This window comes from Chroicocephalus ridibundus, chromosome 2 (assembly GCF_963924245.1).
Source record: "Chroicocephalus ridibundus chromosome 2, bChrRid1.1, whole genome shotgun sequence".
In the NCBI taxonomy this organism is placed as follows: Eukaryota; Metazoa; Chordata; class Aves; order Charadriiformes; family Laridae; genus Chroicocephalus; species Chroicocephalus ridibundus.
Window position 1 is genome coordinate 147,809,286 of NC_086285.1, and position 13,594 is coordinate 147,822,879.

Consider the following 13,594-nt stretch of genomic DNA (forward strand, 5'->3'; position numbering starts at 1 on the left):
ACTTCCCTAGTCCGGCTCACCACACTATTCCTGATACAGGCTAGGATGCTGTTGGCCTTCTTGGCCACCTGGGCACACTGCTGGCTCATATTCAGCCGGCTGTCAACCAACACTCCCAAGTCCTTTGGGATGTGGACACTGGATGGACTGGATCATTTATGGTCCTTTGTAAAACTGAATATCCAATGGGAGAAACACTAAGAAAAGAGGGAATCAGTGCTGTAATCAACTCTTTTTTTCCCTTTTTCTTGTGCAGCGGAATGAGGACAGCTTTATCGTTCATATGGGAGAGCACATTGAAAAGACTGCTCCTTTCAAGATCTCTTTGTTTAAGCATGACTGCATCCCTCAGCCAGAGCTCGCTCTCTCCACGACATGGATCCAGCTTGGAGTCATCATCTTCTTCTTAAGTATTTTTGGGTTATTCTCTGGCTTCCTGACCCAACTTAAAATACTCGTGTCAACTTCATTTTATCCTGACAGGGAGATGAAAAGGATACATTATTTGCATGCAAAATTACTCAAGAAAAGAGCGAAGCTACAAGAGAAAACTGGGAAGAATGTGTTTGCTAGAACGGTAAGCCACCAGCTCTAGGAGAAATAAAATACCTCCTTCTCTCAGAAGAGATCCAGGAAATACTTAAACACTTGTTAATTTCAATTATGTGCTAGTAGACTTTCCCCAGTGCTCTCCTGCACAGGGGCCAGAGACAAGTTGCCTATCAGATTGGATCATATAATTGTTTTGTTCTGTCCTTCAACACGCATGCATCAGACACGACAAGGGCCCACCCAAATGATTATGTGCTGGCAAGAAAATACCCCTGAGACGCAGGGCTCTCCAGAGAAGAAACTTGGTCTTCATGAATGTATGAAAAGTGCCTCCAGCACAAAGGGTATTCCTGCAACCTAGACAGCAAACGTTAGGCATTTGTGAGCAGCCTCTAAATGTTGAGAAAGGTGTTTAGTTGTTGTTTAGCAAAACAGAAGGTGATATATTTCTGTTTTAAAGCACAGTGGGAGTGCAACTGCAAATACCATTAGGAAACCGAACTTTTTGCTTGCAAAAACATTCAACCTGTATATATATGTATATATGCACTAATGGAAATACAAACACACATGCGTGTACTTACGGCAAATACAGATAGACAACTGTGGACACATACAGTTTGTTTTACTTTGTGTTTTTATAATAGCCTTCAACGCTAACTATACGGGATGTTAATGTATGGGCAATCTCTAACTCAGTAATACTATGATCATAGCATCACATTTCTTTCTTTTCAGGTCAACTTTTGGTTTCCAATACTCCAGGCAAGAGAGGCAGTGAGGAAGAAAGAAAGGAGTGTGGCAAATGACAACATGGTGTGAAAGAGACCAAGTGAATCTTTGTTTAAGGCTGAGATGCTCTAGCTCCTCAGGAACATGTGTTTTGCACCCATCTTTCCTACAGAATTTCAATTTTAAAACGTAGTATTTTGGAAATGTGGAAAAGAAGCCATGGGAGATAGTGTGCTCTCCACTGCAGAGAGCTCTGTGTTGCATTAATGCTCATTTTCCAACTTGGGTTATGCATTGCCTGATACTCTACAAAGCCATGTTCTTCTATGTAAAAGCAATCAAACAGCTTGGAGCTTTTAGGACTGCAGCGCAAACCTCTTTGGGTTGAGCTAACAGAGGACATAATGGCAGCAGCAGGTTTGTCTTCTTCACATTTGCCAGACACTGAAGACAGAAGACACAGCAGAGACTGTCCAGCTTCTGGGCTGGCCAAGAACCTAACTAGAGAGCTTAGAAGTTTGTAGACATTACTATCTATTTCTCAAAGCTCAACTGCCCCAAACCCTTCAGCCTGTTTCTTTCCCATTCCTAGCTTCATACACCTGCTCCTGCCTCTGCAGCTCTCTCTTCTGCGGGGCCAGTGCTCTATATGCCCTGTCAGTCTTGTAGCCCAGCCCAACCCTCCCTCCTACCTCCTCCTCCCACTTACTTTTGCTGATTTGTCTCTCACAAGTTTCTAATCCTAGTCTACCATACAGAAATCCTCATTTGGTTTTAGTCTCCCATTTTCAGATGTCTGTAGACTGTATTGCTAGTGCAGATTGTCCCCTATCTTTAATGATCATGAGAGAGATAATGTAGCATGCTCAGAAGCAAGAATGTTCGTGAGAGCTAGAATAGAGGAATCAAGTGCTGTGAGTGTAAACAAGCTGGTTTCAAGGTGTAGGAGCATAAGAGCAGAGGTGAACAATGCTTTGAATCTTGCAGTCCGAGAAAGCTTGTGGAAGTGGTAAAAATGGGCTTAATTATGTTGCTAAAGCCACCTTTGATTTCAATGAAACAAAAGTGAGCCAATATTGAGTGCTTCACCTGTTCGACTAACATTGGTGTTGTGACCTTCATATAACACAAGCACAGACGATAAGAGCAGAAAAACATAGGAATGGCTTGACTGATGTGGCACTAGAGGTTTAATGTAGAGCTAAAAATCCACCCAACACGCAGTGTATTCTTGATTTTCAGCCGCAGCCAACTTCTTTCTCTATGTTTCATAAGAATAGCAAACGCTACTCTGTTCCTCTATAACACGTGCATTGTCCCAGAACAGCCATTCATTGCTGTTTCTGTTATCTTTATTCTGAATGAATAAAGACTTATTTAAAGCTTTTCAGTACCAAGTGTCAGATCTTATTTTCCACCTGAAACACTGAAAACCATCAAGACTTTTTTTCTTTGGGTCTTCCAAATAAAGCCCCCCTCCCTCCCTGGACACAGGTAGTTCAGGTTGCTGGTGTGATAGCAATTCGTCTCTAGAAAATGGGGTAATAGATTAGTGCTAATTGTAATTCTGTACAAAATATTCAGTTCTGGTAAACATTTTACCTAGATGCTTGACCCTACTCCCAGTGATAAAGGACATGGAAAAGCCCAAGGTATTTCTTTGTCTTGATCTTTACAGTTAAGACTGACCTTCAGCCATACCAGGCCCCTCAGACCAAAGGGAAAGTCTGGGGCAAGGAAGACTCACCCCTGTGAAGGATGACATAGTCAGAGGGCACTTAAATACACTGGACCTACTTAAGCCCATAGGACATGATGGGAGGCACCCATGGGTGCTGAGGGTGTTGGCTGATGTCACTGTGAGGTGACTCTTGATTATCTTTGAAAGGTCAGGAACAGAGAAGTTCCTGACCGCTGGAAGAAAGTGAATGTCACTCCCATCTTCACAAAGGGCAAGAAGGAGGATTTATGAAACCACAGATTTGTCAGCCTCACCTCAATCTGTGGGAAGGTGATGGAGCAGTTTCCCCTGGAGGCCATTTTTAAACAAAAAGGCCAGGAACGTGACTGGGATATCACCTAAACAGAAGAAAAACTTTTTTATGTGGGGGTGGTTAAATACCTGTAGCAGGATGCCCAAAGAGGTTATGGAATCTCCATCCTTTGGAGATACTCAAAACCCAACTAATCATGCCTCTGAGCAATTCAGAGCAGTGGGGTTGGAGTAGCTATCTCCAACCTGCCTGGTGCCTGCCTACTTCAGCTGCTCTGTGATGACTTTTCCAGAAAGCATTGCAGAAAACATATGCATGAACCACAAAAGCTTGCGTTAATTTGTGAATGGGCTGTGCCAAAACCAGGGTGCCACTTCACAAATATTGTTGCCGTTACACTCATACTGGAGTCACGCACGTGAGTGGACTGATGCACTGTTTTCTTCTGTGACCATACACACGCACACCCGTGTGCTGAAGGTGAGATGGATGGCAGGCAAAGGAGGTAAGTTTGCTCTTCTCCATCTCCCTAAACCAGGAGAAAATGGCAGTACCAGGGAAAATGGCAGATTCTGCACACTTTTTTTTAAGTTCTAAAACAAATTCACCATTAGTGCCTCAAAGACATTGAGGTTTATCTCAGTAGTAGAACAGTTCTTACCTCAATCTACAGTATTAGGTCTATTCCTTCAGATGTCCTGTGGTTGAGAAGAAATACCCAGTAAATTGAGGTCCTCTTTAGTTGCACAGATGAAACGGCAAGTCTGTCTCTCCCTTGGCATTACACAAAGACATACCTCTCATTCTCCGCAGACCTTACTTGGTTTCTATTTTCTCACATTGTGTGTGTTTCTGTCCTGTGAGCTGGGGAAGTCTAGGGATTTGTTTATCTTCATCTGTCTCCTCTGCAAGTTGTTCAGCTATTCCCTTTGGCCTCTCTGTTTACCATAACCCTCAACCACATGATTACATTGTTCTTTTTTCTTCTTTTTTTTTTCTTTTTTTTTCTAAAAAAACAAACCCTCTACAAGTTACAATAAAAAAATCAGTATTCCATCCACAACTATTTCTGCTCCTCTTCTTGCCTACCCTTTTGTCACATTTCCTACATTTTATTTTGGTTCTTTTCCCTTATCTTTGTCATTCAAAATCTTCTTTCCTCTTTCGGTATGTTTTCTTCTGCTTCTTCCTCATACATGAAAGCATGTATTTTTTCTTTCTGCTGAGCACAAGTGAACTAGAGGTACAGTTGAAATTAAGGGTTTTATTTATTAATTTATTGGCATAATGGAGATTTTTAATATCTTTTATGTTACTGGACATTGTCTCTAACGGCCTCTCTAGGGCTTGTCAGAAATGTATTCATATATCACCAGCACTCAAAACAAGAGTCTGAGGAGAAGTCTGGATTTGGCTTTTGACTCATTTGTCCCTTTCCTTCCCCCAGCCCACCGCAGAGCTCAACTTCCTTTCTAAACGTCCTTCACCAGTGCAGAAGCTGTTTGATTTACTGTGAAAAATCCCCCAATTGGATCAAATCCGGTTTGCAAAATTAATGAAAGGCTGACCTGATTGTCTTGTGAAGATAATTCAGAGAGACACGCTAGTAGTTCTGACCCTCCTGAAGCACAATACAAACAAGGCAGTTTCCTTTCAACAGCCGTGTTTATGGAGCTCTTCTTATCATCACCCCATACCCCTGAACTTGGCCTTCTTCACAGCTAAACTAAAGGCTGCTTCATTTTTTTCATCTGTGCTAGTTTTCTTGCAGTATTTCATGCGAGCAGCTGGGTGTGCCAAGTCAGGGGATGCTGGTTTACAGCTGCTTTCACCCTGATCCCTGCTCTGTCAATGTTGTCACACTGACTCACTTTGTTTTCACCACAGTTTAAATAGCCCAGAGACCCTTGCAATTAAAGAAGAAATGAACAGGCAAAGCCTTCACTGTAGTTCTGTTTTACATCGCAAAAGTGGAAAGTAAGGATCAAAGGATCACTCTGCTGGTGATGAAATAAAGCCTGAAAATGGGGAGGTTATTGTCGACTTTATGGGCACAGACTTTAAAATGTGTGAACTAGCTTCATGGGTGCTGCTGTGCATGACAGTAAGATCCTTCCTTCTCATCTCATTCCTGATATATAATACCAGCCCTGCCCTCCAGTGGCCCAGTAAAGCTACATGCCCCAGTATTGCTGCTCTGCGGAGATCCCCAGGTACTTCAGGCTGAAGGGAGAAGCACTGCAGCTGTGTGTGCTTGCACCACAGCCATGAGTTCTTCACAGGCAGTGACACGATAGCCAACAGACAACTGGACAATAAATACATATTGGCCATATGAGGATTTCGCTGGCAAACGAAGGGGAAGAAAGCAATGTTAGGTATGGCAGGATTAGACCTTCCAAATTCCTTCTGTGCTTCTGCCCCTGGAATCTACATCACCAGGGAGAATGGGGTACTAAAGATCCCAAATTTCTCACTGTCTGGAGAGAGCCGTAAAAATGTGGTTAACAGCATTTTTTCCTTACTTTAACAATGTATTTGAGTCTTCACCTTCCCACGCAAAAGCAGAGGGGAAACCAGCAGAATCTCAAAGAGAATTGCTAAGCAAGGAAAGGCTGTTCTGTGTTTCAGCCTTGACAAAACAAATCCTTGGCTCCTGTGTACTGAGATGCATTGCTTCAGAGAAAAAGGGGTTTAATGCAGCAATGCCACCTCTCAAAGCAATCAGAGATAGTCCACTCTTGCTGAGTGACCAAAAAGAATCAAAGAAAGCAAACATTTTTCTCAACAGGTGCTGGAGAAGCCTGCAGACTCTAGCTAAATGAGGTAGGATTCAAACATCTGGGAAAGCAACTGTTGTCTAACTTCCCCGTGAAAAGCTCAAGGAAACTGTCCTGCAAAAGTCACCTCTAAACCAGCTTTCCAACCTAATGCGGGGCGTCTGTTGTTTTAGGACTACAGTTCTAGCACAGCCCCAGCAACAATTCTGTGAGAATGTAATGAAAAATGATATCTGGGATGAGGTTGTAGGACAAATTCAGAAGTCTTGTCAGTGTCTAGAGGCTGAGGCAGGACTGAGAAACCACTCAGTGCTCCTTCCAGTGCTCCAGTTCCGGACCTGTGCTGACACAAATGCATTTTATAATCCTGTTTCATCCCAAATTAACTACATGCCCACTAGAAAAAATATCCTACTGTGCTTGGCTCTGCTGTAACTTATTACCAGTGTTTTGGAATAGGGACCTGGGCAGTTTGAAAATTATATCCCTGTGAAGATACCACCATTATAGTGTGCCCCACATAAGCGGAAAAAGAAAAAGGATAGCAGGGATTTGGAGCCTGACAGTCTCAACTTTAATAGTAGTGCCTGAATAGCACACCTGAAATATTTTTGATGTCACACAGTTTCTCAAGAGCTATTATTACTTGTCACCTTGTAGCAGGATTCAGGTCCTAGGGCCTGCATGTGTCATGGCAAAACAAATACTGATAAATTTCATAAACTTGACAGCCTCAATAACTTGTTGCACTCAAGGATGTAAAAATACAGAATGTGCTTTGGTGTAAATCCCATTTCAAATACACAGATAATTTTTTCTGTGACATCTGCACAATAGTTAAAAAAGTCATTGGCATTAAAAAGTAGGTGTTTGTTAAGAACAAAATCCAAAGGATACCTCCTACGAGGAGTATAATCCATGGTACAGAGCAGTAAATACCAACACAGGGATCAGGAACTCTCTCTGCTAATTGCACAGGGAGAAGCTTCCTCATTTCTAATCTAACAAAAATCTGTAGGAAACCTAAAAAAGATTACACATTTTTCCACAGATTACACTTTCACGGTTTGGAGAGCTCAGTTTACAAAATGGGTGTTTATATAACTCATAAAACTACTTGCTGTTATCACACTGTGAAAACATCTGTTTTGAGAAAAATCACTCACTTTATTCCTTTGGGCTTTCATGATCCGCAGTCTTTTGTATCACTTTGATCTCAGTAGGTGTCCCAAGAGCCCAAAGGAAATTTGAAAGTCCTGGGCACATCCACAGTATCCAAAGGACCGGCAGCCTTTACTCTTGGATTTCATTTCTGTGATATTTGAGTCATTTTGGCCTTGAGCAACTCACTTAAGCCAACACTGGATGTTAAACATCAGGCAACTACATATATTCAATCACTTGAGTGATTGCAGGGCTTTGAGCATCCATAGTTCTCACAACTGTAAATTTACTCTAATTATATTTGCTTGTCTCATAGGTATATCATGCAGTTGCTAGGCTCTAATTATTGTTAAAACCCGAAGTCTCAGATGAAATACTGCATACAAGTATAAGATATTGTTAAAGTAGAAATAGGTCCTTTCTCCCCCTTGCTTTTTCCCCTACTCCTCCCAAATTTCTGCTCTTCTTCCAGGGTAGCAAAAGATTAATTCAAAAGAATGGATTCCTGCTTGACAAGCACTCTTGACAAGACAAAATTTAAGAACAGGCGGGCATCCTTCGTACCAGGAAGTTCCAGCTCTGAGACGCAGAGACGGACTAGGTGGAAGGCAGCTGCAGAGTAGACATCTGCACTAGTTAGTCACACTGTATTCTCTTTGTAGTCAATGGAGACAAACTGGCATTGCAAGAAAACTACTCATCTCATCTGAAAGGAGAAAAACTCTGGACAGGTTCATCTAGACTGTTTTAGATCTTGATGCAGAGATGAACAGTGTTGCAGGGGCACCTTTCTCTCTGTTGCTTACAGAGGGAGACTAGACAACAAACTCAGATGCAGACCACTGCAGTGTGGAAGTCTACACTGAACAGTGAACTCCATTCCCTTGCAATAGTCATTGTAATAGTGCTGGGTGCCTGGTTCTGCTTCTCTGCTGCCCCAAAGACAATCTGAGAAATGGGAACCTGTGCTCTTCCTGAACATCACCATGGTTATCCTCCGTCATCTTAGAAAGAAAATTCTCCTTTTTTCTTTAGAGACACAAGAACTACTGACCTGGTTGGAGTTTGTTTCTCATCCAAACTCATACATCACTGTATGCCTATCAATACAGCAGGAACAAGTCTGCCTTCCACTGTCAAATCAAAAATAACAGCAATTATCATATGCTTTCTGTATCTTAAAATATGAATGTTTTTCTCTGCCTGTTTGGCCCATGGGTTGCACAGATATACAGGTTATACTGTTTCTACATATAGGAGAATAAACTCACTGTACAGGTGTTTTTGTGTGAGCCTCATTTCTCTCTTAAATATTCCCCAGTGGCAATTGCTTAAAAAGAAAGGCTATCACATGTGAAAATGCAACTTTAAACAACATTCTAGGTTTCTGAGGCAAAAGCTGTCTAGGCATGGTAAGAGAGTCACGCTTCTAAGAATACAGTTACTTCTCAAATGGGAAATCAGATAAGTTGAGCAAATGAGATTTCTTTTTAAATTAGGAATCTTGTCCCACAAAACCCAAAGTATTAGTTAAATTGAGATAAACCTCACATTTGCAGTCAAACATTTTTAATTAATGCATTACTCTCTTCTCTGATGATCCCACATCATAAGCCTTCAAGTTATGGTTGTACATCTCTCCATAAAGTGAGAACACAAAATAGTATTGTAGGTGAGTTCACCAGTATGGTTAGCATAGGTTTGGCTAGGGTGTAGCAAAGGAAATACTTGAACACACCAATAGAGGCTTGACAGTGCAGCTGGCAGGGACAAAATGTATAAACTCCTTTAAAGACCGGGAGATGTAGCAGAAGCTCTAAAATAGTGACGGTTCCTCTGAACTGGCATTTTTCTGTACCTGACCCCTTCCAGGAAAGAAAAAACAAAAAATCAAATTCAGTATCTGCGATTAGAATTCTCTGCATTGTTAGACACAACAGAGATCTTCCTAGCACATGAAATTAAAGAAATAGGATTTACCTCATGTGACCTAACAGAGCAAGAATGTAGAAAATGTGCCTAAATACCATTTCTCGTTGCTTTGACTTTATAGGTTAGCTGATACCTTCTAAAGATAAACATTAAGAAATACCATTCCCAAACTTAAGAACCTACAGAACTGCTGCCACATTATAATTGTAGTTATTATTTTATTATTATTCCATTTTCTAAAAAGAATTTTCCAGTTCTAATAACAAAATTCCTTTTAAAAAGAAACGGCAATGACAACTTTCATCCAGAAGCACAGCATAATGTTTATTGGTTATTGTCGATTCATGTTGGCTCTTGTGAAGTTGATTGTGGATTGGTTGTTGGACCCAGAATGCACTGCTTTGGTGGGGACAGCAGAGTCATTTTCATTTGCTTTTTATCTACAGAGAAGAAAAAGACAATATGATATAATCTTTCAAAAGAAAATCTCTGCTTTGCAATTTGTCACTCAGAGAGGTAATAATGGAGAAAGTGTGCTAGGAGCTAGAAAGAATGATTATTGCTCCCTCACTCTATTGCAGCTTCGCCTTTAGTCCTCTCTATTACAAAAGCTTTCTCCCTTTTGACGGGGAAACAAATAGCCTGCTGCACTCTATTGCTGCTACTGATGCCCTGGATGAGGTTCACTGTGAGGGAGCTTTAAAGGAATGATACAATGAAATGTGGACAAGCTAATTCCACCCCCCCACCATTGCAGGTTTGTTCATGTCCTCATATTAATTAGCACTAAGAACAGACCCATTTTATGTGAGGTGCAACTGGGGTTTTACATCCATCTATTGGGAAATCATTTCTCAAACTAGTTGATTTCATTGTTGGTACACATACGCCCCCAAAAACTGAGCCTGGATTTTGTCATGCTTACTGCCCCTCACTGTCCTCCTGACCCATGTAAATCAACTCCCCTGCTGTAGAAGACATTTCAGCTGCAGTTGGCGTACAGCAGCACCATGTCTCAATTGTGATGTAAGTCTCAGTTTTTTTACTTTTTCCTGGAGCATTTCTTCTTCTTGTTAAACAGTTAAAGAGTGGGGTGGCATCACCTAGTCCTTCTCCCCAGCTGCCTGATCCCACCCCTGTGTTGCACTGCATTGATTCTTGCTAGGTTCTTCTGAGAGACAGTTCAACCAACTAAGCCAACAGAAGACCAATCCAGAAAAAGGAAGCTAATTGTTTTCTGCTGGCTTAGCAACTAAATCATCTCACAGAAAGGTCTACTGAGCACCAGGGTATATACAGGTGAGGGAGTATCTATAAGCAAGCTATGCGTTGTGGACACTGGAGAGGAGGGAAAGGGAGACATCGAGTGTTATTCCCTTGTTAGCAGCACTGAGCCTTACAGTAGCTCAAGCATCCATTAGAGCACTGCTGGCATTGACTGCAGTGCCTCTATTGCATGAAGACAGCTGTTGTCCTTGCAAAACAAATCTATCACAATTGGTGGAGAGTTTTCTGTAACACAGCGACACTAGAGAAATTAATTTTTCACACGTTTTCTTTCTGTAAATTTGAAAGCCAAATATTTATGCTTTGTTTGTACTCCTGGTGCTAACTGAAGTCGCTTTTTCTATGGGCCTTCATACCCATGTCTCAATCTAGCAGTTAAACTCCATTTGCTTCTCTCAACTGACATTTTTAAATGAGGCTCCAGTCAGAAAGAGGTCCTCCATACCTGGGCTGCCACATGTTTTCATCAAATTTAAAGATACCAAGACAACTCAGCTTCTGAGAGGGCTTCTTTCAGACAAGCCTGTCACAAGCTAGAAGGCCCACTGCACCTTTTTTTTCCTTGAAGTTTCAGAGAAAAATTAAGTAAAGTAATTTTCACTAATGAAAAGAGACAGTTACCTGCAAGAGCCAAAGCTGGGGAGTGGGCCTGTTATTTTCGTTCGATGGGTATTGCTGAGGCCACGCCTGTATATGGTGCTCTCTTAACAGGAACAGGCTGACAGACCTGCAATAAAATATTTCAAATCTTTCACTATTATGTTTCTTCCCCTTGCAACTGCTAATTTGACACAATGAAAACAGCAGCCCTATGATAACCCAGCTTTGTATGTTATGCATCTCAACACTTTCGTCAAACCCCTCCCCTAAAAAGTTCCCTCACACTGGCATTAAACAGTTCAATTCTCAGCTTTCATAAGGAGCCGAGTGCTCAATCTGTTCAGCACCGTAACAAAGCAATTCAAAACCTATTTTTTTAAAGAAGCAACTGACCATGCTCCACCTCATTGTATTGATGCTTCTCTTGTCCTTAGTCCAAACAGATCTTGGAGTGGCAAAACCACACAGATTATGGCACATAAATAATTAGGATATGCTAATATAATAAATCAATTAATCTGGTTGTTTCTGTATATTTTTTTAATCTTGCTTCGGCTATTTAGGATATCCCAGGAGAGAACAGGTACAGAGAACACACACCTGAGCCGCTCTCCAGAACAGCTGACTAGCTGCATGTTCAAGCTATAAGCTTGTTCTTGATAAAGTAATCACATGTTCCAGTGATGCTCTTAGGACCTGGGGGTGCTGGTGGACGGCCAGCTTAACATGAGTCAGCAGTGTGCCCAGGTGGCCAAGACGGCCAACAGCATTCTGGCTTGTATCAGGAATAGCGTGGCCAGCAGGAGCAGGGAAGTGATCGTGCCTCTGTACTCGGCACTGGTGAGGCCTCACCTCGAGTGCTGTGTTCAGTTCTGGGCCCCTCTGTACCAGAGGGACATTGAAGTGCTGGAGCGGGTCCAGAGGAGAGCTACCAGGCTGGTGAGGGGTCTGGAGACCAGGTCATGTGAGGAGAGGCTGAGGGAGCTGGGCATGTTTAGCTTGGAGAAGAGGAGGCTGAGGGGAGACCTCATTGCCCTCTACAACTACCTGAAAGGAGGCTGTAGAGAGGTGGGTGTTGGCCTCTTCTCCCAGGTGAATAATGACAGGACCAGAGGAAATAGTCTGAAGTTGCGACAGGGGAGGTTTAGATTAGATATTAGGAGGAATCACTTTACTGAAAGAGTGGTCAGGCACTGGAACAGCCTGCCCAGGGAGGTGGTTGAGTCACCATCCCTAGAGGTGTTTAAGAAACATGTAGATTTGTCACTTCAGGGTATGCTCTAGTGACAGAGACTGTAGGTTGTTTGGTTGGACTTGATGATCTTAAGGGTCCTTTCCAACCATGAAGATTCTGTGATTCTGTGATTAATACAGGTAAGAGAGGTTAATGAACATCAGTGAAACAAAGAGAATCCTGCCTTGTATGGGCATGTACCATCCACCATCATAGCTGCTGGCTACAGGAGATTGAGCTGGTTGAAAAATCACTTCTGAAAACAGTTTGCACTTATGTTTTGATTAAGGGAAAATTCTCTGCAGCTTTGATGGGAGATCGAAACTACCACATTCACTGAAGCCTTTCAGAATTCTATAATTATCAAATTTCTCTTAAATTTTAGTTTAGTTTTGATAATCATCTTCTTCTAACATGGGATATAAGTCTTCAGCAGAGAAGCCAGGATCTGGAGTCAGTAAGACTCGGCTATGCTTGAGGAAGAACCTAATTATCATTTAATAACTGCAGCATGTTCTCTTGCATGAAAAGGAATGCCCCAAGTTTTGCTGGTATAATGCCAGTACAAATCTGGTTTCAATAGCTAGTTTCTGTTACCATTACATGGCATTTATTTTGCATTAAAAGTCAAAGAGATCAACATTGCATAACAATGAAAGTGCTGTAATAATAAGCAGCCCTCGTTAACAAAGTACCAAATATTTTCAATGTCCAGTGGATTAAACAGATTTACAAGCACATACAACTTTGTGCATGATGCATACTGCACTGGAGACAGATCCAAAGGACTATGATTTCTAAGAGAAACACTGCAAAGAGAATCTGTAAAAATACAGAATGAGTCTACTGTAGGTGAGCAGTTAGATGCTAGCATAATGCAAATAAAAATATCTCTAGTTTATCTAATTTACACTAACTCGTACTCGTTTCAAAAAAAAAAAAAAAGTGTTCCTTTATGTTTGGAAAATGCAAAAATGCAATCATCTGTTTTCTGCTCTCAGTTCCCAGGGAAAAACTGTGCACTCATGAGGGGACTTCCCTGCCTATCCACTCTGTTGTGTGCATCAACTTGCACACAGCCCACCAGCTCCTGTGAAAGCGTGGTCTTTGAAGGAAAGCCTCACTTAGCCACATTTACATGCCTTTCTCAGTCCATAAAGACAACAGCAGGAAGAAACATACAGAATTATCTTGGAAGAATTTCAAAGGGCCATATCTCACATGGATGCTCGTCTGATTCAACTTTTAGGTCCTGCAGTGAATCCCACTGCTTCAGGTTGTGATTTTAAAATATACTTAGTCTGGGTGCGTTGAAAATC

General features: G+C 41.7%; 2 protein-coding genes across 3 annotated transcripts in view; one reads left to right on the top strand and one right to left on the bottom strand.

Moving 5' to 3' along the window:
- DCSTAMP (dendrocyte expressed seven transmembrane protein) overlaps positions 1–2,599 on the top strand; it is a 57,856-nt gene extending 55,257 nt beyond the window's left edge. For both annotated transcript variants that reach the window (XM_063324043.1, XM_063324042.1), the window contains exons 3-4: positions 257–577; positions 1,291–2,599. In XM_063324043.1, the coding sequence (XP_063180113.1) occupies positions 257–577; positions 1,291–1,374 (405 nt within the window). In that variant the 3' untranslated portion in view covers positions 1,375–2,599. The remainder of the gene's footprint in view (positions 1–256; positions 578–1,290) is intronic.
- A 6,770-nt stretch (positions 2,600–9,369) lies between these two features.
- The window catches only part of DPYS (dihydropyrimidinase), a 33,507-nt gene continuing 29,282 nt past the window's right edge, over positions 9,370–13,594 (bottom strand). The window contains exons 9-10 of the mRNA XM_063327379.1: positions 11,063–11,168; positions 9,370–9,594 (exon numbers count right to left, since the gene is read on the bottom strand). Of these exons, the coding sequence (XP_063183449.1) occupies positions 11,094–11,168 (75 nt within the window). The 3' untranslated portion in view covers positions 9,370–9,594; positions 11,063–11,093. The remainder of the gene's footprint in view (positions 9,595–11,062; positions 11,169–13,594) is intronic.